Source organism: Choloepus didactylus, chromosome 2 (assembly GCF_015220235.1).
Source record: "Choloepus didactylus isolate mChoDid1 chromosome 2, mChoDid1.pri, whole genome shotgun sequence".
Taxonomy (NCBI): domain Eukaryota; kingdom Metazoa; phylum Chordata; class Mammalia; order Pilosa; family Megalonychidae; genus Choloepus; species Choloepus didactylus.
The window spans coordinates 228,239,894-228,266,680 of NC_051308.1; the positions used below are offsets into that span (position 1 = coordinate 228,239,894).

General features: G+C 56.3%; 1 protein-coding gene across 1 annotated transcript in view; it reads left to right on the forward strand.

Moving 5' to 3' along the window:
- The window catches only part of HSPG2 (heparan sulfate proteoglycan 2), a 99,015-nt gene that overhangs the window by 11,473 nt on the left and 60,755 nt on the right, over positions 1–26,787 (forward strand). Inside the window, 2 exon segments of the mRNA XM_037828248.1 lie at positions 21,964–22,099; positions 22,643–22,687. Coding sequence (XP_037684176.1) covers positions 21,964–22,099; positions 22,643–22,687 — 181 coding nt within the window.

Here is a 26,787-nt window from a genome sequence, read left to right on the forward strand (position 1 = left end):
ATAAATAATAAGAACTATTATTCTGTGATTTTCTTTTTCCTTCTTCAAGGCTGCTTCTGGTACTTGGTCCCAGGTAAACCTGGAAGGTCTTGGGTTTGCTTCCACACACACCCATACCCCCCACCCCAACTTTGGGAAACCCCCCAGCCCCAAAGTCCAGCCCCCTGCCCAGCCCTCCCCACGGATGAGGTCTCCGTAATGTTGGGAGGAGAGGAGGAGAGGAAAGGTGAGTGATGAGGGTCCAGGTGCTGGGTACCTGCCTCTGGGCACCTGCTGGCCACCTGCCCTTGTGGTACCAGGTAGAGGACAGGTGGTTGGAGCCACCCCTGTGCAGTACTGGGGGCTCACTATCCCAGCCGTGGGAAGGTGGCCATACGATGCCCCAGCTGGGGAGGGTCCTGGAGCTGGCCCTGGCGGGTGCCACAGCCACGGCTCCAGCTTCACTCTCTGCCCTGGCTGTGCCCCAGTTAATGATTACTCGAGAGCAGAGGAGGTGGCCCCGCCCTCCCAGCTTCTTAACCACTGGTTGCACTGGAGGTATGTCAACGGCTTGGGTGTTCCCTACTTCAACGTGGCAGCCCTGCTCTGGGTCTGTGGGGTGGGGGAGTGGGGAGCAGGGGCTTGGAGTCACAGATTGACAGGCACCTGGGTTCTTGGGGACAGAATTAGGTGAATTGTGAGTTATGGTACAATAATAGTCCCTTGTGGTTTGGTGCCAGCTGTGTGAGCAGACCCTACAATAAAAGGTGAGCAAGGTTCTTCTAGCACCAAAGAACCCCTGCCTCCTCCTGCAGGTGGGAGGAGGTGCAGTGGCTAGGGCCTTGGGACACCTGGGCTTGGCTTCCACCTCTCATCCTGCCACTGCCGGGCCCTGTGACCTTAGGCAAGTCACTTCACCTTATCTGAACCGTGGGAATACTAATCCCTACTTGGGAGGTGTCAGTTAGCCAAGGTGTGGGAAGTATATTTAGCTCATAATTAACACCTGGGGAATGGAAGCAATTATTATATTGATGTTGTAGTTTTGTTATTAGGAGAAAGTGAAAGTTGAATCCTAGTCTTGGGTAACAGGGGCAACAATGGCCCCTGGGGACCAGCTGGAGGATTTGGGGGTAGGAGGGGACTTGGAGAGATCCCAGGAACAAGGATGAAGAGGGCATGGATGAAAGGGCAGGAGAAATGGAGGGCATGGGGACCAGGGGTCTCCCGGGCACCCCCGGCCCACCTCAGCTCTCCCATCCCCTCTCCCTCCCCGGGCTGGCTCCTGAGGCTGGTGCAGGTCCAAGAGAGGGGGAGGGCGAGAATGATTTATTTTGATAGCATTAGGGCATTTTCGCTCACTGGCAGCGGCTATTTTGAGAGCTCGGGAGAGCAGGGGCTATGGTTAAATTAGGTAATGTTGCTGCAGCAGGAATGTGTGAAGCAGACAGGCCGAGGCTGCAGGGAGAGGACAGTCGGTTCACTCCATATAAAATTAAACTGCGGCTTGGAAAAGAGCAGTTCAGGGCCGCTTTATAAGGCGATGGAGGGGGTGGCCACCAGAAGCTGCTGCCAGGGGAGTGGAGGTGAGGGCCCAAGGCTGGGCAGCTGCAGCCCCTCTGGGGTAGCGAGGCCAGGCTAGTCCAGCAAGGGGCCAGGGATGAGGCTGAGGGCCAGGGCTGGTGTGTCCTGCTCCAGGCGGGTGGGGCTTAGGATGGTGTGATGCAAAGGAAGGCTGTGTCTGCAGGCTTGGCCTTGAATCCTGCTTCTGCCTCTTTTGAGCCTTCTTGCTGGGGCAAGTCTTACTCAACCTCACTGGACAGTTCAATGTTATCTGCAGTGAAATGGGGATAATGGTCCCAACCCCCTAGGGGGAATTTCTTAAGATTAAATCATGAGAAGAAAAAGCATAGCTGACTTTTATTGCAGGCCTACTGTGTACAAGGCGTGTTCTAATCCCTCATTGTCCTTGCAACTCAAAGAGTGGGCCATTTGGCAGCAACTTGGGCATCACCTGGGAGTGTGTTAGAAATGCCGAGTCTCAGGTCCCATTGACTGGATACCTGCCTGTAATAATCGGTACCTGCCCAGTTGATTCATGTGCATATTAGTTTGAGAAGCATTGCTTTCCATACACTGTCTCATTTTATCTTGACAACATCCTTTGATGGAGGGATTGTTTTCCTCATTTGAGAGTTGTGAAAGCTCCATCAATGTTCACTGTCTTCCAGATTCTCTCCCTTCCTCCTTTTGGTCTGAGCCCAAGTTGGGGAGACAGATGGGATGCCGAAGCCCCTGGAGGGATTGGAAAAGGTCAAGAGCATGTCTGGCCTCTGACCTTCTTCCTGGGACCAGCGCAGCTGGGTGGAAGTCATCTCCCCAAGGTCATTCCACAGATACCTTCTGAGCCCATTCACTTCCCGTCCTTGGAGCAGGATGGGGCAAGGACAGGCGTTCCCGGCTGGTGTGGCCTGACATGCATCTGACCCTGCAGGTCAGAGGGGAAAGGAGGAGCCCAGGGGGGAGAGGGAATCAGAGCAGGGGACTGCGGAGCCCCCTTCAGCCCCAGGGCACCGTTGAACTTACTGCCCACCCCTGGCCTGAGCCAATCTAGCAGTAAATTTGAGGAACACCTACTATGTGTCCAGCCCTGAGGAGGTATCCTAAATTTCTCCCAATTCTGTAGGCTCCTTATTATAGAGAGCAAAAAACTGTAACTATAGTTTATATAACCCATACCATCTGCCAGACACTGGGCAGAGCCCTTGATTTGCACGATCTCTTTTATTTGTTTAATTTCACCCTCAGTTTTCTCTGTAAAATGGGAATAGTAGTGATAATGATCCCTACCTTATCGGGTTGCTATGGAGATAATGTAAAAGTTGTCAAGTGTCTGGCACCTAGTGTTTGTTAAATAAATATAATAAATGCACTGTCTCCCAACAAGGCAAGCATTATTACTGCCCCCACTTTACCGATGTACCTATCGAGGTTCAGAGCAGGAAAGGGATTTGCTCTCTGGGATCAGGGGAAATTGGGGAATTAGAGCCATTAGAACTTGGGTCCCCAAACTTCTGAGCCACTGTCATTCAATTCAGTTTAGTAAATATTTGCTTATTATCCGCTACATGCTGGCCATTGGGAGGAATCCAAAGGTTAAAATATATATAATAAAAAGATTTACAAAGCAACAACAAGGAGCTTTGGTTTCAGCAGGAGAGTGGAGCCATTTTCTCAAGGGACTACAATTAAAGCTGGATCTCTAGTGCTGTAAGAGGGAGAAAGTAAGTCCTACAGGCGTGGAGGGGAGAGGAAGGGAATCCAGGAAGACTTCAGCGTGGAGGTGGTGGTGGAGCCGGGCATTGAAGGGTGAGGAGATGAGATAGGGAGGGAAGGTATGGCCTTCCAGGAGGAGGGAACAGCATGCACGAAGGAAGACGAGAGGCAGGAAAGAAAGCCCTGTGTCCCCCCCAGGGGCATGGTCCAGTTCTCAGGAGCCTGGGGGCGAATGGGGGTCTGCATGGGGGCCTGGGTGACGAGGTGGGGAAGGCCAGGGCCAGTTTTCTTGTCATTGAGGATTCCCGATGTTCTCAATGACTCGGCCCCTCAACCAGCTGGATTGTTCTGGCAGCATGCTGCCCTTTCTTCATGTCAGGAAATCAAAGACTTATATAAATGGCCAGTCAGAGCTTCTGGTCAGCGTGTGATAACCGGTGCAGCTGACAGAATTCGGGCCAAAGGCAAAGAGACTTGATATTTTGATTAACTGGGCAGCCTTATCGCTCACCCATGTGTGATTTCCGCTAGACTTTTCCAGCCTGACAATAACCGTGGGTGGGGAGCACGTGGAGGGACCAGGCCTGGGCTCCCGGTTGCCCTCCATTGCTTACCTCTGCTGGGTGGCCTTGGGCAAGCCTCAGTTTCCTCCTTTGTAAGATGGAGGTGGCTCTACCTCCAGGCTTGGCTTAGGGACCAGTGATGGGGTCATCTGCACTGTCCAATACCGTAGCTGCTAGCCACATTTAAATTTAAAATGCAATTAATTAAAATTAAATACAGACTTCAAAATTAAAAATTCAGTTTCTCAGTTGCACTAGCCACATGTCAAGTGCTTACATTTGGCTGGAGGCTACCTTATGGGTCAGTGCAGATATCAGCCATCTCCATCCCTGCCAAAAGTTCTGTAGGACGGTACTGGTGGATATCAAGTGTTGGGTGCATGGTGCTTGGTTCAGTGAATCGGTGTGTGTTGTCATCATTACTTGTTCCCTTTTCCAGTTTGGAACACGGGGCTGGGGAAGCCTGGGAGACCCCCCGGCCTTGACTGAGGCAGATAAGATTGCCCCTCTTGCCATACTGTGCAAGCCCTGCTTCCTCCCCAGCAGTTGGCGAGAACTATCCTGTCCCTGGCGCCTTCTGTAACATTAAAAAATCCATGACTTTGCTCCATCCAGCCCACCCTTCCCCCTTTAATTTTCCCACCCACTTCCCCCTCAGTCTGCCTCTGCTTATCTCACTGCTCAGCTGCTGGCATCTGGAATCTCCATGTCCACCCTCCGCGATCCCCACTGCCCATTCCCGGGGGTGGGGGTGGGGAGCAGGCCTCCCCTGAGGGTCCACAGTCCCAGCTCCCAGCGGAGGTGCTGCCCGCCCGGGCCCCTCTTGGCAGGATGGAGGTGATAGTTTGTTGTGACGGGGGCAGTGGGCAGCCTGCCCACTCTAATGCGCCCGTATCTGGGTGCCAAGCGTGCCGTTTGCAGTTGGCCCTGGCCTCGGGGTCTGGCCCGGTGCCCGTGTGGGCCGGCCTACTCTGGCACCCCTGCTGACAAAGGCTGGTCATGGGCCTCCGCTTGATTGAGGACACAGGGAGCTCTTCATGGGCTGGGTCCTGGGTCTGGGGACTGGGGTGGGGCATGATCCACACCTGGAGACCGAGGGCAGGGCAGATCTTTGGGCTTTGGGTGCCACATGTGGCTGGGCCTTGGGTGCCACATGTGGCTGAGACGGGGCTAAGCAGGGCATGGAACTCTCAGGGGCCAGGCAGGGGTAGCCCTGGGTTTCATCAGGTTGGTAGGGTCTACACCCAGAGCTCTCGCCTGTCTGGTATTCTCACCCCATGGGAAGGGCAGAGGGCGTCCCTCCTGCATCACCCCCTGCCCACCCCCTCCTCTCCGCCTCCTCCCTCATCACCTGTGAGGTGGGCGGAGAGGGTCTCGGGGTCCTTTGGCCAATGAGGACCCTGAGGCCCAGTGAGCAGATGTAACTTATCCGCCACCATCCTGCCGGTCTGCGGAGGACTCGGAAGGCTGACTGGAAGGCCGCAGGCACTTTCCTCCCCTCCACCGCTCCCCACTGGAGCTGGAAGGAGCGCAGCCCCCGAGCAACCTGGTCGGAAGGAGGGTGGGATCCTGTGACCCTGGGCAAGCCCTGTCCCCTCTCCGAGCCTCAGCTGGGGAACGGGGATAATCACACGTAGCTCTCAGGGCAGTTGTGAGGGTTAGATAACGTCTCTTAGCCATTTCCAGAACATTCCAAGCATTCTCCTGCCTCGGGGCCTTCCCAGTTGCTGTGCCCTGTGCCCTTCTTTCTGCTTGTGGGCGGCTTCCTCCCTCCCTTCCTTCCTGCCTCTGTCAAATGCCACTTTCCCTAACTGCCCTGGACAAAACAGCAGCCCCCATCCCGCCTCTCCCCACACCCCTCACCCTGCTATGTTTTTCCTTTTGGGACTCTCACCGTTTGACGGATCTTTGTGGGGTGTGTGGCTCCCACTAGAACCTCAGCTCCATGAGGGCAGAAAACACTGCTGGCTGTCAGTGTGCACTCATACAACAATGGTTGGTTTTTCCCTTCTCCTTCCTGGTACTCCCCAGTACTTACAGCCATCATTTAGTGGGTCCTGACTGCTGTAAGACCCTGTGCTAAGTGGCTCATGAACAGATCCATGAATCACACAGGGCCTCCGTGACAGGGGTCATCGTCACCTCCATATCAGAGATGTGGGTGGGGGGTGCTGTGGTGACTTGCCCCAGGCCCCCCTGCTGGCCGGTGGCAGACCTGGGCTTCCGGCCGGGTTCATCCTACCCAGAACTCACTCCGAGCTGCCATCTGCACCGGGTTGCTGAGATCAGAGCTTTCACCCAGAAGCCACGTTTAACAGAGTTGAGCGGATCAGATTCCGGGGTGGCTGGCGATCTTTTCAGGCTCTCCCTTCCAGCCCTCTCCTCCTGCGATTGGTCATTTACGGCCATGCCCACTGCCCCAAATGACTGGTATCTTACAGTGGGGAGACCCAGAGGCCCATCCCAGGCCCCAGGGGAGAGTCGGGGAGCAGAGGTAGGGCCCAGGGCTCTGGCTGTCCCTGGGCTGTTTGGGGCAGGTGGACAGGATGTCCCCTCAGGCAGCAGACATTCCTGGTCAGAGGTGACAGGCAGTGGGAGATTTACCGTTTCCGGTAACTCGAGTCCCCAGGAGGTTGTGTTGCCTGTTCCCTGCCAAGGACTTGCACCCCTCCCTTGCCAGCCCTTCCTGCCATTTCCTTGGCTGGGCCTGACTGTCTGGGGCTCGAGGGCAGGCAGGAGGGGCCAGCTCCAAGCCCTAGAGGCTGAGACTGGAGTCTCTGGCTCTGATCACCTTCCGATAAGACTCAGCCTAATGCCCCCTGGCTGGAGTCCTCATCTGTGCAGCCCCATGCCCAGCCTCGGGGAGCGCCTGTCCTCAAGGAGGGAAAGGTGGAAGACCTGGCTTCTGGGCCTGCCTCCACCACCAGGTTGCAGAGACTCTTCCTCCTCCCGTCTTCCCAGAGCCGCCATCGCTGAGCCCTTCTCTGGGGCCCGGCTCTGTTCTAGACTCACCACCTACATCATCCCATCGTCCCACCTCTCCTTACCAATCTGCGGTAGGCTCTATTGATAGTCCTATTTCAGGTACGAGGAAAGTGAGGCTTCAAGAGATGGTCACCCAGTGGTCATTACATGTCAGAGATGGGGTAGAGCCCAGGCACCCCAGCGCCTCTCCCCGCGCCCTGCGCAACGTGGCCGTTTTTACCTGCATTTTACAGATGAGGAAACAGGCTTGGAGAGGCCAAGTGACTTGCCCAAGGCCATGCAACTAGGAAGTCACCCTGCCAGGGTTTAAGCCCTGTCCAACTGGCCCCAAAGCCATGTGCTGTCCACCATTCCCTGCTGTACACGCACCTCTGACACACAGAAGGTGGAATGAGGATGTGTGCTTGTCCAGTCTGCTCTAAATGGTGTGCGGTGGGGGGCGGCCAACACCTATTTCCTCGGAAGGCCTTGATTTATTAATAAAATAGTCCAGACTCTTGCCATGTCACCTCAGCATGCAAACTACATCTCCCAAGCGGCCTCTGACAACTGAAGTGGCCCAGAAATCTTTTATTCAGCTGTTCCTTGATTTTTTTCCTTTGGAAAATCTGGTCAGTCGTAATTATGGGTGTGGAAGAGTTCAGAGAAGAAAGAGAACGGCGTGGGCAGGAGCGGGCTGGAAAGGTTTGGCACGGAGCTGGGACTGGAGCCTGGCCCCAGGATCTGAGGGGGCCGGGAGAGGCCTGGGGTGGGGCGGGGTGAGGCCGGGTTCACAGCCTCCCTTCTGAAGGGCCTGCAGCCTGGGCCAGGGCCCCCAGCCCACCCATTCCTGCCCAGCCACCTCCCCACAGCCTTCGGAGACCGTCCGCACTCCAGGTCCCCACGTGTTTGGCCCACAGACCTTTGCTCCAGCCATGTGGCTCCTTAGCCTCTCTACCCCCATCCCCGACTTCCCAGGAAACTGAGTAAAGTGCTGTGGGGTGGGGCAGTGAGGTCCGCGTCCTGGCCAGTGGGCCAGGCGGGGCCGGGGCAGCCTGGGACTTGAGTGGCTGGTATCACGAGGACTGAGATGACCCCAGACAGCCTGCTGCCACCTGCTGCGGGGCCTGAGGCCCTGTGGCCCCAGCAGCTGTCAGCAGGGATGGGTGAGAGAGGAGGCCAGAGGTGACTTCCCAGCTCCCCACCCACCCACCCACCCGCCTTCTCCCCCTGCTTGGGCTGGGCCCAGAGCTCACTCTCTTCCACCTCTCCTTGTCAGCAGCTGCTGAGCTTCATTCCAGAGCCAGCTGGGGGCCCCCCTTCCTTCCTCCCCAGCAACATATCTTGCCACCATCCTCACAGCCTCTGCCCCTGGGGAGGGTTTGGGGCTAATATGGGGGACGTGGTCATATCCCTTAGTTTTTTTTGATCCTACTAACAACCCTAAGAAATAGGAATTCATGCCTCTATTGTTAAGGAAAACAGATTCAGAGAGGCTAAGTGACTTGCTCAAAGTCACACAGCTAGTTAGTAGCTGGATTCAGAGTTGTGGCTTCCAGCTCAGTGTGCTTGGCACTGCCTTTCTTCTGGGTGTGTTTATGCAGGATTACAGAGGTGTTGGGATTTGAGCCCAGCTTGGCCACTTCCTAGCTTTAGGACCTCAGGCAGGTGCTTTAAGCACTTGGAACTTGCATGTTCTCTTTTGTAAAATAGGATGATTTTTATCTTTTGGGATTGTTAAGCAAACTAAATGAGCTAATCAACATAGAATACTTAGCATAAGACCCTGGTATGTTCTAAGTGCTGGAAAATGATAGCTAGCAATTTTATCAAAGAATATTAACCACCTGTAAACCTAGCCCTGTGGGTGGTTCTATGGGGGTTACAGACTCACTCTGCAAATATTTATATCAGTCAACAAATATTCATTTGGCACCTACTGTGTGCCAGGTGCTGGAAAAAGAGCAGTGACAAAATGGACAAGTTCCATCCCTGCTTATGCTCTACCCTCCAGGGTGGCTGGGGAGACACGACTTGTCTTCTTTACAGAACCTTTACATTCGTAGAGCCTCCAAAGCACTTTTAGGTAAACTGGTATTGCTCTCCACATTTGCAGATGAGAAGACTGGGCCCAGGGAAGATAAGAGGCAGGGTGGAGGCCAGGACCCAGCTCTTCTGATCCCCAGGGATTGTGTCTCAGGAGGATTCCCAGGGATTGTGTCGGCCTGAGGAGCTCATTGAGGGGCAGACCTGTGGACTTCCTGGAGAAGGAGACGCTCTTGCTGAATGCTGCCAGGCCTCAGGGAGTGGCAGGGGAGGCTGGGAACAGTAGGGAACCCAGCCGCCGCCACAGTCTGGGCAGCAACAATTTCAGGAAGATCTTGCGGAGGCCAGAGTCTCTGGTTCCCCAGGGGAGGAGGCCCGGCCAGGGCTTTAAATACCCCACGCAGCCCAAAATAGCCCCCATTGTCTCAGCCTGCAGCTGGGGCACCCAGGGAGGAGTCAGCCCAGTGTGGGGCAAGACGGAGGATCCTGAAAGAGGCTGAGCCTGGAGGTGGAGAGCAGGGATGAGGTCTTTGGGCACTTCCCTATATGGTGCGGTAGTGTTTCTGGGAAGACTTTTCCTTTTGGCTCCCGTAAGAAGGCCGCCTTGTGGGAAGGGCGGGGCGCAGCCTGGGTCCTGCGCGTGCAACGTGTGGCTGAGGGGGACGCCTGCTGGCTGGGGGCCTCCGGGGAGGGCTGCGCCTGAATGAAGGTGCCCCTTTGTGCACTAGGGGTGTGTGTGTGCACTGGCCCCCGCCCCTACACCATGGGCGGTCTTAGCCGGGGCCCCCACCCCGGGCCTCCTGGCACCCCTCCTGGTCTGGCTATTTTGGGAACTGGCTGTGTTCAGGCTTGGAGAAGGGTGGATGATCCTGCCCAGACTGAAGGTGCTGTTGGGGCGCTCCCTGGATCTGCCTCCTGGATCTTGATCTCTGTCGTCTGAGCCCCTAGCTCCAGCTGGTGGACTCCGAGGGGATGCCGGCCCCGCTGACAAGGGCGAAGAAGTGCTCCAGAAGACCTTGTCCTTCAGGACATTTCCTGCCCTCAGGGTCAGAAATAGTTGTGCTTCTTCTAAGCAACGGGTTTGTTTTCACTTTCTGGGACACAGAATCCAGGGATGGTCAGGTTTCCATCTTCCCATTGGCCACTGGAAAGCTCAGAGCCAAATGGGCAATCCCTTTTCCAAATCCCTGGGATTTGGCATGTACTTTCCGTATAATCAGCTCACTCCAGGCTCTGTCTGCTTTTTTCTTTTGTATATTTCATTTCATCACAGTTCTCTTGCTGTGATGTATGCATCTTGAATTTTTTGGGAGCAGGGCAGGAGGGTGAGGTATAAATAAATAAATGATGACGACGATGGTAACAGTTTGCTGCACAGTTCCCCATGGTCTTGATGCTGATGGCTTTGTAATTCCCTCCTCTAGCCCCACTCCCTTTGCTGGTGGGAGTCATAGCCTATAATTTTATAATCCTAACATTTCAGGGTTTTAGTGTTCTAATGTCAAAGCCAAGGAACCTTTGGGATCATCTAAGTTGATAGCTTTCAAACATTATTATTACTATTAAGCAGTGAAATCCTTATTTCAATCAAAATAGCAGTAACAATCACAGCAAACACATAGAGAGTATTCTCTATGTGCTAGGTACTGCTCATAGCATTTTGCATTTTCATTTAATCCTTACAACAACCCTACAAAGTAAATACTATTATTATTAAATATCATGCCCATTTTACAGGTGAGGAAACTGAGGCTCAGAGAGGCAAAGTGGCTTATATATGGCCTCACAGCCATTAAGTGACTGAACCAGGCATATTATGTATAAAGACAGGATTAAAGATGGGAAAAGGCAGATTTGTTTTGGTTGAGGCTAGTATTGGGGGCAGGGGCTCCAAACTCTACTTGTTACCCCCTCCCACTTACCCACTTCCCACATTGGCCCCTGAGGTTGCTGAGGACAGACTGGAAACCAGTAATCGAGGCCTGTGTCATCATTTGACAGAGGGGGTCTGAGGCTCAGAGAGAGGAAGGGATTTGCCCAAGAGAATCGGGCGAACTGGAAGCTCACGGCCCACGTGCTGATCAGAAGAGCTCCCACCCCGTGCTCCCCCAGCAGGCCCCAGCCCCATCCTCTGCACTCAGCAGCTGAACCCTCCTGAGAACACTCAGCTCCCTCCCTTTCTGGGGGGCAGGATGGTCCTTAGGGACCAGGAATGGCCAGGGGCTGGGTCACCCTCTCTGTCCCCTCCAACAGGACTCACCACCTGAGAAGGGCAGGCTGATGGCCAGGGAGGGAAAGGGAGGTCCTGGCTGGGGTTGCTCAGATGACAGGGTCTCAGAGCAGAGGTAGCCTCTCCAAGAAGAAAATATTGCCCTGCCGCCACCAACTCGCCTGTCACCCAGCCTGGTTTTTCCCTTGACCAGGACTTATCTGCATGGGGCCTCGTGGCTTTTCTTTATTCAGGAACCCCTGGGTAGGGGGAGGGGATGTCATAGCTTACATCTAAAGCCTACTTAGGGAGAACTAGTTAGCAGCTAGCTGAGAGAAAGGAACTATGTTCCAGGGCAGATATTCCCAAAGTGTGTTCTGTGGAACCCCGGCCCCATGAGTTCTGCATAAAGAAAGGGTTCCAAATTAAGCAAGTTTGGGAAACACTAAATATTACCACTGTACCCTAACCCCCAATCCCCACTTCCCTTATCAAGGTGTTCAAGACATTTAAGACTTAGGGAACCAGCTTGGTTTGTTGAACCAGCCTTTCTTGGATGTTTGTAGGACCTTCCCCATGCAGAGCTAGTGTGCCCTGGAATAGACATTAATCATGAGAAAAGGGGACAGGGTCACTTCAAAGGGAAGGAGCACTTCTTCCTATTTCCAGCTCTGTTGCCCACAGGCCTGTCTTCAACCAGGAGCTGGGTCCTGCTTGCGCCTCCAGGAAGCAGATGAGGAAAGCCCTGGGGGGCAGAGGGCAGGGGGAGCTGGCCTGCTTGGCTGCAGCTGTTGGGCTGCCGTTCCAGCCTGTTTTTTCCTGTTGCTGATGCCCATGGGAGCAAGCCTGAGTCGAGTCGCCAAGGCCTGGCCTGGCTGCTTGCGCAAGGCCCTGGAGCTGGCCCCAGCACTCCGGCCCCTGCTGGCCTCGGAGGCCCCCACCTACCCCCTGGGATGCTGGACTGGGCAGGTGGGCCACTCTCTCTTCAGTGACCACAGGCAGTTTCATGTCCCTCCAGAAACAGGCCTCCTGGCAGGAAAGCTCCGGTGTCGGGGCAAAGAGGTGGGTGGGTGAAGGGATCAGATAGTGCAGAACTCTGGGTTTGGAACGAGGGTCCTTGGGTTCAAGTCCTGGCTCTTCCAACTCTGTGGCTATGGGCAAGTCACTTCTCTGAGCCTCAGTTTCCCTATTTGTAAACCCAGGTCATTAATCAATTCTACAAATGTTATTGCATGTCTACTATGGACCAGGCACTTTTAGGCACTGGAGATAGAGAAATGAGCAAAATGGATAAATTCCCTACCCTGGTGGAGCTTATATTCTAGTGGGGGAGACAGAATAAACATGGTAAACAGATAAGTAGACTAAAATGTCAGTGATGAGGTGCTGTGAACAATCAAGTGGGGTGAGGTGGGAGGGAGTGATGGGTGGTTCAGGGTGGGCTTCTGCAGAGGGGACGTTTGAGCGGAAACCACAGGAAGTGAAGGCTGAGCCATCAGGCATCTGGGGACAGTATCCCAGACAGGAAGCACAGCAAGTGCAAAGGCCCTGAGGTGGGAAGGGGCTTCATGTATTTGAGGACCAGCAAGGAGATGGATGTGCTTAGAAGGCAGGAATTGGGGAGATTGAGGTAGGAAATGAGGTTGGACAGGTGTGTATTTGGGGGTGGGTGGGGTGGAGGGAGGTGTACTGGATGATATAGGGCCTTGTCACTCAGAATAAAGACTTTTCTTCTAACCGTTTGGGAATGGAGAGTGATGGAAAAGTCTAGCCTAGTAGGTTCAGAAGTGATCATTGGTGTTAGCGGCACCTCGCTTCAACAAAACATTGTGGAACATTCCCCAGTGCTCCCCTGGGCCTGGTGCTGTGCTAGGGTCTTCATTCATGACATGTGTGGGTGGTGGCCCAGGAGGGCACGGACAGGCCCGACCAGGCTGGCCCGCCACGAGGTCCAGGTGGCCTTGAGGCCGGACAGACTTGCCAGCGCTCCACAGCAGCAGGGCCACCCCAGGAGCCAGAGAACCTGAGAACCAAGCTGGGCTGCAGGCAGGAGGCGGGCACGTGAACGCCACAGGCACCACTGGCACTGACAGCACTTGGCAGATAACGTGCAACCCCCAGGGACCTTCTCACTGGATGGCGCAGCCCAGAAGCAGCTCCGGTGTGGGCCCCCCACCACCTTGGCTGCACTGGCACGCGGATGGGGTGGGAGCATTTCCCAGTGGCTTCTTCTCTTTAGGCTGGCAGGCAGCTCACTCAGCTCAGGGGAGACACATACTTGAGGTGTCTGTGGAGACTAGGGGGGAGTGCAGGGACTCTGGGGGGGACCGAGAAGAGTGGGTTCCACAACTAGCACCATGTCAACAGCACCACCTCGGGGCTGCTCCCCCTTGGCCGCTCGACCACCTTGCATGCCACGTCCCACTGCACCCAACTTCTTCCAGTCCCTGGAACATGTCGTGCACCCTCCCGCCTCGAGGCCTCTGCCTGTGCCCTTCCTTCTGCCTGCCACACACGCTTTTCCCCTTGGGCGACTTCTTCCTTCAGACCCAGCTGGAAAGCCTTTACCACCCTCTTCTCCGTCCCCAGGTGAAGGTACCCTCCTCTGGCTCTCGCAGCCCCCTGTCCTTCCCCGTCAGGGCTCCCTCCCCACTGCATTGTCATCACTTGGTTTCATGGTCTGTGTCCCCAGGAACACGGAGCTCCATGTCCATGTATGTCATCGTTTCATCCCAGGGCCCACCATGTGGGATGGTGTCAATAAATAGAGGCTGAAGTGACTTGCGTTGAACCTCTGGGCAGGTCTGGTGGATTCTCCCTGAGAGTCTGGGGCTGCACAGCCAGGAGGTGGTGGAGGGGACCTGGAAGGGGGGAGTCTGGCCCTCTCCACGCCCCCGGCCCGCCCCACCCTGAGACTCAGAGATCAAGTGCACCTGCTCGGCCCTGGATAGTAGCCGACCAGTGCGGGGGCTAGCCCCACTGGGAAAGGGCTGGGCAGATTCAGGGATCAGGAGAGAGTTCAGGCTTGTAAAAACAGCCAACCACGCCTCCCAAAGCAGGCCACCCCTCATTCCAGTCGCCTCTCCCGACAGCCCTGGGAAGGAGCAAAGCAGAGGGGGTTGCTCCCATTTTATAAGTGAGGAAACTGAGGCCCGGAGGGGTTGTGATGCGAGGGCAGAAGAGTAGCTTTCAGGGATCACGGGGATTGGCCCTTCCTTCCCTGGGAATGAGGTCCTGTGGCCTCTGTTTCATCCTCGGGGAATTGAGGCCCAGGGCTAACAGTGACGCTTTCTAGCTGTGTGATTTGGGGCAAGTCCTTACTCTTGCTGAACTTTGCTTTCTTTTTCTGTAAAATGGGCTCGTTCCTATCTCAGTGTTGTTGGGCACATTGTTCATTCAGTCATTCAGTTCGTCAGATATTTACTGAGCACCTACTACATGTCAGGCACTGTTTTCAGTTTCAGAGAGACAGCAATGATCAAAACAGATAAAAATCACGGTGCTTACGTTCATGTCAACTGAGATTGCCTTCACGGAGCCTGGCACCTGGTGGGGACTCACTACAGTTGTCTACAAGGGAAGGGAGTCCAGGGGCTTGTCCAAGGCCCCAGGGTGAGTTAAGGGCGGAGCTGGGACTAGACTCCAGACCTTAGCTCCCCACTCCCTTGGTCTCAGCTGGAGGCCCTGACCCACCCCCAGGACCCTGGCCAGACCCACAGCCCTTAACACGTCCCAGGCCTTGGAACGAGCCTGCAGAGGGCAGGGTCAGAAACAGGGGCCAGCTGACAGCCATGACTCTGAGCCAGCAGAGCCCGGAGTGTGAGCCTGGTAGAGGGGCCCTGGGTTCAAACGTGACTCCTGCTGCTTTGGCTGTGTGACCTTGGGCAGGTGACTTCACCTCTCTGAGCCTAGTGTTTGACTCTAAAGTGGGATGCCACCAGTATCTACCTCCTGGGGTTGTCGTGGGTTTAAGTGAGATAATCCTTGTAAAGACCTCAGCTCAGCACCCGGCGTGCTGTGCGCAGTTGCCGCACACCAGCCATTCTCCTTACTTTGGGGATCCCCATTCTTCCTGGCCGACTAGCCCCTCTGATGTGGGGGCCCGGGTGTGGGAAGCTGGCGGCCCTCCTGAGTGGCACGGGCAGTGCAGGCAGGCCAGAGGAGGCTGTGGCCACCTCCTTTCCGGCTCGGCGCCCCTCTCAGACTGCAGGGGATTAAAGGCCTTCTGGTTTTTGTGTGGGGCTTGCTCACCCCTGACAGTTTACACAACAAAGTGCTGTCCCGACAGATTCCTTCCCCTTTGCCGTCTGCTGTCCATGGACAGGACACCAGCAGGCGGCCTGGGGGGCTGGGGCAGGGCCACCTTGACCCTGCCTCTGGGGCCTGGGTTGCAGCACAGGAGGGAAAGTGGCTAGTTTGGGGGTGACCCAGGAGCCTGCATCGAGGCAGAGCAGGAGGCGGCCACAGGTCTGGATTCAGGTCCTTCCATGGTGATCTGGGGGCCGGGGGTTGCTGGTTCCTCCGCTATGGGGGCACTTGGATGGGGCACGGAGGTGGAGTCTGTGCGGATGGATCCACAGGGGAGGGAGCAGGTGGATAGGCAGGGGGCCCATGTGTCTCCCGCCCCCGCTCTGTCACTGGATTTTGATGGGGTGAGCTCACTGTGGCCCAGATGCCTGGAGTCTTGCCCCCGGCAGCTGCCGTCCCCCCTGGGGACCCTGCCGTGCTCAGACCTTCCTGCCCAGCTGCGGGGGTGGTGGGGGTCTCAGCCCCAGGCCCAGGCCACGGGGAGGGAGGGAGGGAGGGAGCGGGCTGGAAGCCCAAGGCATGTGAAGAATGTCTCTGGGGCGCCGGGTGGGAAGCCCGCAGCCCCGGGGTCTGTCCCAGAGTCAGCCTCAGAGCCCACGGATGACTTGAGCCAAGTCCTGCTGTCCCTCTCCAGCCGGAGCCGCCTCCCCCACCGCCAGCCAGCCCAGGGCCTCCCCTAGTCCCAGCCCAGAGGCTGATCCCAGGCTTGAGCCTACACCCCCCACCTCATGTATCAGCCCTCGCCTGCACCCACCCCTCCCCTCCACCCTGCGTCAGCCCCGCCCCATGATATTTATTCTACTGTTTTTTGAGCACTTACTGTATACGAGGCATTGCACTGGGTGCCTTATATGTTTTGATCCCACTTACACAGATGACCTTCTTTGAGCCTCAGTTTCCTCATTTTTTAATGGAAACAATAATAGCACAAGTTCACAGTGCCATAACAGAATCCCTTGGGGTCAGATGTGTTTTGGAATTCAGAAGTTTTCAAATTTGAGAAAGGCAATCCAGAGCAAGTGCCTGCTGAGATGTGACACCCTCAGTGGAGTCTGGGACAACAACCCATAATAAAAAAAATTAATATTTCTGCAGCAAAATGTATGACTCTTCCCGCTAAGTGGGTTGAATAAGCTATTGATAGTTTCATGTCAGTTCAGGTCAGGAGTTGGTACCAGATGAGCTTGCTATAAACATATTTTTAAAAACTTGGTTTTCAGAGCTCTTTGGGTTTCCTTATTGCAAGGAGGAATAGCGGCCTTGTATCACCATCCCTGCCTGGTTACTGCAAGAAGTGTTTGAGATGGTCTGTGAACTGTGTTAGGACAGAGCCTGGCACCGAGAAAGCCCTCCACGGATTTTGGCTGTGCTTATCGTCACTTCTTCACTGAGCTCCCGTCTTCCTATGGCTTTGGTTTTAGCAACACCAGAAATTTATCTTCATCTGTCACTTTTGCAAGGCCCACCATCTTCACCTAAAAATACCTTTAAAATAACTGCAAACCCTGTATCCTATACCCTATATCTGTGTTTGTGCCTCTTCCCCTACCCCAAATCTTCTCTACCTTCTGTACCCCTCTCTTACAGCTTCACCCTTCACCTCCACACTAAGTCCTTCCCAGCCTGCCTTGGCCCTCGCTGCATCTCACCCAGGCTGGGAGAGGAGGCTCCAGCCTCTGCTTCTGTCCCCGAGGGCCTCGCCAGGACCGGGACCTGAAGCCCACCTGGGGGCCTGGACACAGCCTCGCCTCAGGAGTGGATGCTTCCCAAAGACCCTAGCCTGTCCTGTGCCCCATCCATCTGTCCGTCAGCCGGCCTGTGTTCACAGAATGCCTGCCCGTTGGGGGGCCACCCTGCCCCCACTTCCGCCCCAAGCCATTGTTCCCAGCACACTAGAACAGTCTTCTGGCCTTGTCCTGGATGAGTCAGCCCCCACCCCCGCCTTTTCCCCACCAGGAACCTCAGAGTCTGGGAAACCCCCTCTCTGCTTGGCCCCTTCCTCCCTGGCCCAGGCCTGCCCTGCCCTCTGGACCCCTGCTCTCCAGCCCGCCTTCCTGCTCCATACCTGTCTGAAGTACTGGGTTCCTCTGGGAGGAAGCCGGGCTCCCTCTCTGCCAGAGACGGGCTGCAGGGCAGGAAGCCTGGACTCTGTTTCTGCCTCTGGCCTTGGCGCTGCAGATGGGCTTCCTTGGGACCTTAGGTGCAGCCTGCAGGGGCCCAGGCCACTGCTAGCTTGGGCATCCTGTGGGGCCGTCCTAGGAGCTGCCAGGCAGCCATGGGGAGCAGCCAACCCTGGGCTTCCTGGTGCTGCCCCTCTGCCTAGGCCTTACAGCCAGCCCGGGGGTCCCGCCCAGCCCCTCCACCTTCCCTCAGCAGCGGGCTTTGGGTGGGGAGCCGGGAGGTCGGGGGCCAGGCCTGGCTCTGCCAGCCACTCTGTCATCTTGGAAAGTCACTTCTCCTGGGCCTCAGTCCCCTCCTCAGCCTCCTCAGTAAAGGGGGTGCAGTCATACCTCCCCGACTACCTCAGAGGGTCGGATGGCAGAGGCTGAGGAGAGCCTTTGGAAGCTGTGCCATACAGTGTGGCTGAGAGGCCTCGTGACCTCAGTTCCAGCTCATTCCACAGCCCTGAATTCAGAGGTAGGGCAGCACAGGGGTAAGCATTTGGCATTGACCACCAGGGTTCAAATCCCAGCTCTACCGCACACTAACAGTGTCTTCAGGCCTGACTCTCCCTGTTCTGTTTCCCCTCTTTACTATGGGGCAGTTCATAGGGCCGATCTGTTTTCAACACCTATAAAAGTACGTGCAGTAGTGCCTGCTGCCTAGTAAGGGCTCAGTAAATGTTAGTTTTTCTTATTCCCCAAGTAGATCCTGGACTTTCCAGGTCTAGATCCAAGTTCCCTTCTATGGTCAAGTCTCAGGCTTCTTTTGGCTCTTTCTGGAAGCCTCTTTTCGGACTGGCTCCATCTCTCTTCCCAGATGTAGAATACAGCTGCTAGAAATTTTTGTTTTTCAGCTTTTTGCAAATGCAGTCCCTTCTCTTCCTGACTTGTCCTCTGCTATGGATCTTGATCCAATCCCAGAGCCTTGGACCCTGGGGAGGGGGCTGCAAGCAAGGGCAGGCTGGCATAGGGAGGGGTCCCACTCCCTGGGGTCCCTGAAGAGGGGGGCTTCTTTCCAGGCTGGGACATGCTCTGGATTCTCTTTCCCCTCTCACTGCAGATGTGTGTTCTTGGAATTTTTCCCAAGTGGAATCTCACTTTGCTATTTCCTGTCCGGTCCCAAGCTCCCTGCACCCCCCACCCCCCAAACAACACCAGCTCCTCCCTCCCTGGGAGAAGCTCTGGACTTTGTTCACCACACCAGGGTTTTCCTTTCCAGACAGGGGTGTACAGAGGTGCCAGAAATCTCTGCCCCCCAGGCATGCCCTCCGAAGCCTCCCTTGCACAGGTAATGAAGTTGGGAGAGTGTGGCAGTGACTGAGAGAGTCCTCCCCTGGTAGGGAAGACCCGAGCCTATCTCCCTCTAACCCTCCCTGCCTGGGCTGCCTCCTCTGGCCAGTGTTGTTGCCCCTGCGCCAGCTCTAGCCTCATACTCCCCTTGGGTCAATCAGGGCCTACCCAGGACCCATCCCCCACTCCGTGGGAACATTGCTCTCTACCCCTGGCCAGGGAAGGAGGCAGATCTGGTGGGGGCTGGTTCTGTGGTTCTTAACCAGTCTTTGTCACAGTCCCTTGGGCATATACAACTGTAACTCTTCCACCAGCAGTGGGGAAACCTGACTCAGTAGCTCTGAGAAGGGACCCAGGAATCTGTATTTCTAACCAACTCGTGGAGGTCTAAAACACACTCCTGGATGTGAACCCCATGGTCATGGCCCAGAAGTCCACCAGCCACCGAGGACAGGGATGGGCACTTTTCTGGAGGGAGAGGTGGGGATAAGAGAAGAAACCAGAGGCAGGATTTGTTCGTGGGTTAGGGGGTGAAGGGGTGTTAGGCCGTAGCAGGGGATAAGATGTGGGCAGAATTGTGAACACAAGGGTGACCAAATGATACCCAGACTTACCCTCAGGGAGCTCACAGCCTAGAAAGGGGGGCTGGATAGCACCTCCAAAGCAAGTCACCTTCAGGAAGCAGCTGGAATTAATAGGCAATGACATTTTTTTCCATCCATCCATCCATCGAACCATCCATCCATACAAGTTTTATTGAACATGAGGTTCTGAGAGGGGAAAGATTAAATAATTACCATCTCTGCCTTCAAGATACAGCAGTACCTCAGTGCTCGTTGGTAATTGGTTCCAGGAGGTGCAACAAGTACCGAAAACGATGAGCACCAAACAAATTTTTTTCCCATAAGGAGTAATATAAATACAGTACCTCCATTGCATTGTGAGCCCAGGAGGAGGGCACAGAACCCAGCCTAGGGTGGGGGGGGTGCAGTTTGTGACAAGCAGGGAGTCAGGACAAAATCTCCCAGAGATTTGCTTTTTAGTCATCTTTATTGAGGTTATAAATTACATGTAATAAAGTGTACCCATTTAAGTACCCAGTTTGATGATGAGATGTGTACACTTGGGGGACCACCACCCAGTCTAGATCCAGAATACTTCCATGGAGAACACCCCAAAAGTTTCCTTGGTGCCTCTCCTCTTTCCATTCCACCCACCTCACCACTAGCCCCCAGGCGGCTACTGGTTTTTCAGCCACTTTAGCTAGATTTGCTTCCCTTAGAGTTTCATATGAGTGGAATTATACAATATGTAGGTGGCACTTTTTTTTTTGAAGTTGTGAGTTTACAGAAAAATCATGCATAAAATAGGGTTCCAATATACCACCTGTTATTAACACCTTGCGTTGGTGTGGTGCATTGGCTACAGTTGATGAAAGCACCTTTTTACAATGTGCTATTAACTATAGTCTGTTGTTTACAATAGGATTCACTGTTGTACAATCCCATGGATGTTTTTAAAAAATTTTTATTCTAGCAATATATATACAACCTAAAATTTCCCTTTTTTAGCCGTTCAAATATATAATTCGGTGCCGACAGCTACATTCCCAATGCTGTGCTCCCATCGGCCCCATCCGTTACTGAAACTTTTTCATTGTCCCAAATAGAAAGTGTAAAATTTGAGCATTAACTCCCCATTCCCTAACACCATCCCTTCCCCTGGTAACCTATATTCTAGATTCTTACTCTGTGAGTTGGCTAATTCTCATTATTTCCCATCAGTGAGATCATGCAGTATTTGTCCTTTTGGGTCTGGCTTATTTCACTGAATATGTGGTCATTTATGTCTGGCTTCTTTCCCCGAGCAAAATGTGTTTGTGATTCATCCATGTTGATGTGAATATCAGCAGTTTGTTCCTTTTATTATTGAGTAGTTGAGATGATGTTGAAGCTGAATTTTGAAAGATGAAGAGAAGTTAGCCAGAAAAACCGAGGGAGGGAGGGCATTCCGGCAAAGGAACTGGCATGAGCAAAGGCACAGAGGTGTGGGGGACAGGTGGAGCTGGGCAAGGACGTTTTTTCCCTCCGCCTTGGGCCTTTCTCCTGCCGCCACCACCCAGGCCAGCCAACAAGGGCAGAGTTTGGTTTTCACAAGTGAGACCACTTCCTTCTGGCTAGACTGGGCTCCCCAGACAGTGCCAAGGCCAGGGCAGGGCCTGGGGCCCTCATGCCAGGCCATCAGGGGCTGGAAGCACAGAACAGGCCACAGCGAATCCATGCACACTGGACTTGGGGGCTCCGGGGCTCCCTTGGGCTCTGCTGGGTTTGCTTCCCAAGTTACCCGGTGAAACTCCTGTGGAAACCTCTCAATCTTGTCTAAGGGGAAAGGACACTCATTGCTTATCCCATGCCTGGGAAAAGCAGATTATGGTGGCTGGGGCTGGGGGCTCTTCTCCCAGTCCTGCAGGGGAAGGACCCTCAGTATCCCCTGTGGAGTGGGAGCCTGGGGTAGGACCTGTGCTGGGTTCAGCGTTAGCCTGAGGTCACACTGCGTTGACCCCGTGAGGTCTCACCCCCATTTGGCACACTTGCCAGGCTCCACCCCCACCACCTGGTGCACACGTGAGCTTGTCAGTGTGACCGCAAGTGTCAGAGCTAATTCTCCAATGTGGCTGGAATGCGGTTCCTCAGATCGAGCCAGAAAGAGGTGGCCAAATAGGCAGGGGAGGAGCTGTGCTGGAGGCAGCAGCTTCGATCAATGCAGACTTGGTTTCGGCCAGTGTCCCCCATCCATGCTGACCTTGGCCTGGGTCACCCCTTTACCTGCCTGGGACCCCTTGTCCCCTGCCCCATGTCCTGGGTGTCCCCTGCCTTCTCCAGAGCAAGAATAGTCACCACTTAGCAAAGTGGTTTTAATTTTATTGTCTGTTTTCATTCAGGCTTGGTGAATTTGTAGGGTTGGGCTCTGAGGCCTTTGGGAACTAACTGGGTTTGGGGAAAGAGTCAGACACCACTGTTCGGCTCTGGCCTGGCTCTCTTAATAATCAATCCAAGCCTGATTGGGGGCTTTGGGGTGGGACTCTGGGTCACCCTGGAAAGAAGGGGCCCTGGGGCTTGGTGGGTGCCAGAGGGCGTGACTCAGTCTGCCGTGGGGTCTCCCTCAGGTGGCCCACGGGCTGAGGGGAGACGATGGCTTGTCTCTGCCCGAGGATGCAGAGACCGTCACGGCAGGCCGGGCTGGCTGGACCTATTCGGACCTTTCTGATGACGAGGACTTGCTGGCTGACGATGCCTCCGGAGGTGAGCAGGCTTCCAGGGGCTGGGAGCAGAGGGGGCGAGGGGCAGAGTCGTGTTTCTTCCCTGGGGTGTGGACGGGTGCTTCAGGAGGCACAGAGAAGCTTACCCAAGGCGGCTCAACAGATGGGCTGGGAACTGTGTCCTGGGCCCCGGTTCCCATGACCCTGGAATCCACTTAAAACCGGGTGATCCTCAGCCACTTGCTGCACCCCCTGCCACTGCAGTCGCCTCTTCCATAGCCCAGGACGAACGGGACTGACCCGGGGAGGTGACTGGCAGTACACAGCACGGGGTGATTGCCCACCCCCTCCTTGCCTGACCTCTCCCACCCCTTCCCAACATTGAGCCCAGGGGTGTCCACACGCTCTCTGCTGGCCGACTTTTACAGGCCAGCCCTCCCTAGGCAGGGGGGAAGGAGGGTCAGAGTTCTGTGTTTTCATTATCTTTCCCACTCGGTGCCTGGGTTCTAGAATAGTGCCTGACACCCGGTAGGTGCTCGACAAATATTTGTTGCTGGTGAATGAGTCTTCTCTCTTTTGCTTGCAGATGGCCTGGGCAGTGGGGACCTGGGTAGCGGAGACTTCCAAATGGGTAAGTGGCTGAGGGTGTCCTTTCGATCCCCACCTGCCTCCTGGGGGAGGCCCAGAGCAGGTCTTCCCAGCCCCATCTCCCGGGCTCAGGGCCTCGAGGGCTCCTTGGGCCAGCCCTGGGGCGAGCTGCAAGGAGAAGTGGGGGTGTTCACCAGCTGCTGAGTGACAGGCCCCTGTGCTTGCCTGTGCCACAGGGACAACGCTCAGGGCAGAGTCCAGAAAATGCCTAGTTCTGATGGGGACTGAGATCCAGCCGCTCAGCGTCAAAGCTGGAATTCTCACCCCCTCCGGGCAGCTCAGCTGTGAAGTCCTTCCCCAGGGTCCTCCTTGGGGGTGGCTGCTACAAAGTGGGGAGCTCCAGGCAGGGGTGGGGAGAACCAAGGGGCTCTGCGGACTAGGGACTCAGGCAGGCCAATGGGGCTGGCCAGAGGTGGAATCAGGCTCACCCTGGACTTGAGAAGGAACCGGGCCTTGGGTTGGATCACTGTGGGAGGGGGGGCAGGCTTGTGGAGGGAAAAAAGTCCAGCCTCCCTGGGCTGCCACTCTGCAGGCCCCTGAGCTGCACCACCAGAGTGGGGGCTGGCCCAGCGCTGGGACAGGGGTTCTGAGCCCCTGCTTTGTCCCACCCTGGCACCCTGGGTAGAGCCGGAACTACCCTGTGAACTCCCTGTGTGGTTCCTCCTGACCCTGCTGGGAGCCAGCCACCTAGGGCACTCTGGTCCGGGCCAAGGATGGAGCAAGGGCTCCGGTCAGACCGACCACCTGCAGCCCCCTGCAGCCGGTGCTGCCCCCACCAGCAGGCCTTGGGCGAGTCTGGCCTGGGCCTCTCTGGGGTGAGAGTCACCTCCCTTAAGCTGGCATGTTGGGGACATCCACATGCCAGAGGGTGGCATCTGAGCAGGGCCCCTGCAGACGGGAGGGTTAGTCCCTGGGTGAACTAGTCCTGACTGTGCTCCCAGCACCCAGGGTGACACCAGAAGAGCCTCAGGAGGGGCCTGAATTGTCCATGCAGGATGCAGGGTGCAGGGCCCAGGAGTGGGAGTGTCAGGTCTGCCCCCTGCTCACACCCACACCCCAGGTTGGCACATATTGGGGTGCCCCCAGGTGCTACCTCTTGCCAAGCCGGACCTGCCTGCTGGGGCCCGGTCCAGTCCACCCTGTGCACTGGGAAGCATGCCACCCACTGTGGCAGCTCTGCCCGCTCTGAGCCGTCCCCGCCAGCCCACCTCCCCTCCCTGAGAAGCAGCTGTGAGGGCAGGCGAGGCCAGAGGTGGGGGGCAGGGGTGGGGAATGGATAGCAGCAGCTGGGGAGGGCCCGAGACGAGGGCAGGCGCCCTTCCTTGTGTGTGTGTGTGAGAAATGGACCTTAGACCCTCCAGAACAAACCCTGGCACTCGCCCGTGGCCCCTGGGGCAGGCCCAGGCAGCTGGGCTGAATCTGAGCCCAGGAGGCAGCAGGTGTGTCTCCTCGATGCCCAGGGCCTCAGAGTGCTGGCAAGGGCTGTGTCCTCCCTGCACTGGCAGGCACAAGCCACCCTGCCCATGATGGGACCGTGCCGGGGCTGTGCCCCTCACCTTGCCCTGGCCCAGCCCCAGCCCCCAGAACTGAGCCCCTGAGGTGACCCTTCCCCTCTCCCCAGCCCATCTCCTCTTCCCTCAGGCAGGGCTATGGCTTCCCCAGGTCCGTCATATGCCAGGATCCCTCCCAACAGCCTCTGGCTCTGCCCTCCCCCGCTTCCTGGGGACCCTTCCCATCACCCCTCTTCCGGGTCCTTTCCATCTTCTGACCTGTCTCTTTCTGTCTTCCCCTTCTCGTCTGTCCTGCTCTGACACCTGCCTTTGCATCTCTCCGTCTCCTGCCTCCCCCTTACCTCCGTCTCTTTCTGAGTTTCTCCCTCCCTGTCTCCTTGGTGCCCTGCCTCTGCCTCCATCTCTGACTGTCATCCCCTTCCTGCCCTCTGCCCTCCGCCCCCCTCCATGTCTCTCTCCATCTCTCTCTGTATCCCTCGGTCACTTCCTCCCTCCCTCTGTCTCCTGGTCCCCCACCTCTTCTTTCCTTCTCGGTGTCTCTGTCCTTCTCTTCGAGTCACTCCCTGTCTCCCTCTGCTGCTGGCTCTGCAGGCTCTGGGCCACCCCTGGGCCACCCCCCCGAGGCCGGTGTGATGGTCCCGGGGCCCAATGAGGTGTCTCCTCTCAGTAAGTGACCCCGGTCCAGGCCAGGAGGGACTCCTGCTCCCCGGGACTGCTCTTCAGCTCTTCCGTTCCTCTCCTTTCTCCCTGTTCTCTTCTTCCCCAACCTGCGCTTTGCTGAGGGCCACACAGGGGACCCAGAGGCATCTCCCCGCAGAGCCCAGGGGCCAGCCAGCCACCACCCCCCAGCAGCCCACTCTTGCCACCCCCCACCCCCAACACACTGCTCGGCCCCACCCGGGCTTACAGATCTAAATGCAGTGCAGGGACCCGGGTGCTTCTCCCCACAGGGGTGCTGGCTGGGCGGGGATGGGTGCAGCCACCCATCAGGGATCAAGGCCCTGGAATTGGGAGACAGCTTGTATCTACCGCAGCACAGGCTGATCCCGGGCCCACCCAAGGGACCCAGGGGAACTCAGGGCCTGGGTGTGGGGCGTCGAGTTCTGTTGAGCAGGGAGTGGGCAGCGGGAGTTGGTGGGGTGGCCTGCTCCTGGGCTAGGGGCGATTAGGTGTGTGCCCTACCCCTACCCTGGGTGCCGGCAGCTCTGGGCCTCCCACCCCTCCTGCCAAGTGAGTTCTCCCGATGGGGTGAGAACGAGGGCCTGGTGGGAGGGGGCCGGGCAGGGCGAATACCCAGAGAGCACATGCCCCCAGGCCAGCCTCACTCCCTCCTGGCCTCTCTGGCACCTTCAACTCTGGGGGCCGGTTCCTGGAGCAGACACAGCCTTACCTGCCCAGCATCCAGCCCCGGCCGCAGGGAGGCAGCTCAGGGTGGAGGCAGGAGGGGGCTCGCCCTGACCTGCCCCTGACCTAGGAGAAGGAACAGGGGGTGGGGTCAGCCTGGAGGGTCCGTGCCCTTCCCAGGCCCTAGTAGAAAGCAGCTTTGTGGAGCAGGCACATTCCTGGGCAGAGGCCTGGCCTCCTCACCCTTGTGGGCCATGGGGCTGAGGCCAGGGGCCGGGGTGGGGGCCTCTCAATGGGCCTCTGTGCCGGCTCACAAGGGGCCTCTGTGGCCCAGCTCACGGCCCCCACGCTCCGGCCCTCGGGCCCCGCCCACCTGGGCACCCAGGAGCCCGGCCCGGCCCTTTGGTCGGAGCAGGCAGCACGGCCCTCGAAAGCATCCTCGGGCTACTCGGGAAAGGAGGGGTCCACCCCTGCACCTCGCTTGGCCTGCCCCATTCTGATCACCCCCGAGGGCTGTCTCAGCCTGAGCCACAGAGAGAAAGTGTCCTCGGGCAGCACTGCCAGCCCTGCCACCGGCACACTGGTCATCTGTCACCTCTTGGAGCCCACTTCTGCCTCAGGGGCTTTGCACTCGCTGTCCCCTCCCCCGGATGCCCTGCTCCAGATCCTCCGCATGGTTCCCTCTCGTCCTTTAAACATCCCCTTGCAGGGAGCTTCCGCTGAGCACCCTGGAAAATGGCGCCCACCACACCCCAGCACGCCACTCCCCCAGCCTGCCTTGTTTTTCCCCTAGTGCCATCGATTCCTCACTCATTTGTTTCATTTCCTTTCTCCATGGTGATCTCCACAAGGACAGGGGTTTTCATTGTCTAGTTCACTCCTGAATCCCTTGCCCGTAAAATGCTACCCTGCATATGGGTAGGACCCTCGGTAAAGATTTGCTTGGGGAATGAATGAATGCCTGTCTTCAGAGGGGAAGAAATGAAACCAGCCCATTCTTTGGGTTTGTTGCAAACAGCAGGGATAATAACACCAGCTAACCCACGTGGCCCTCCCTGTGCACCAGTCACTTACATTTATTAACTTATTTAATCCTCACAACACCCCTCTGGTGGGTGTCGTTATTATCCCTATTTTACAGATGAGGAAACTGAGGCTCAGAGAGGTCACAGGGCTGTAAGTGGCAATTTTGCTCCAGAGTTTGGGCTTTTAACCACTAAGCTGTGCT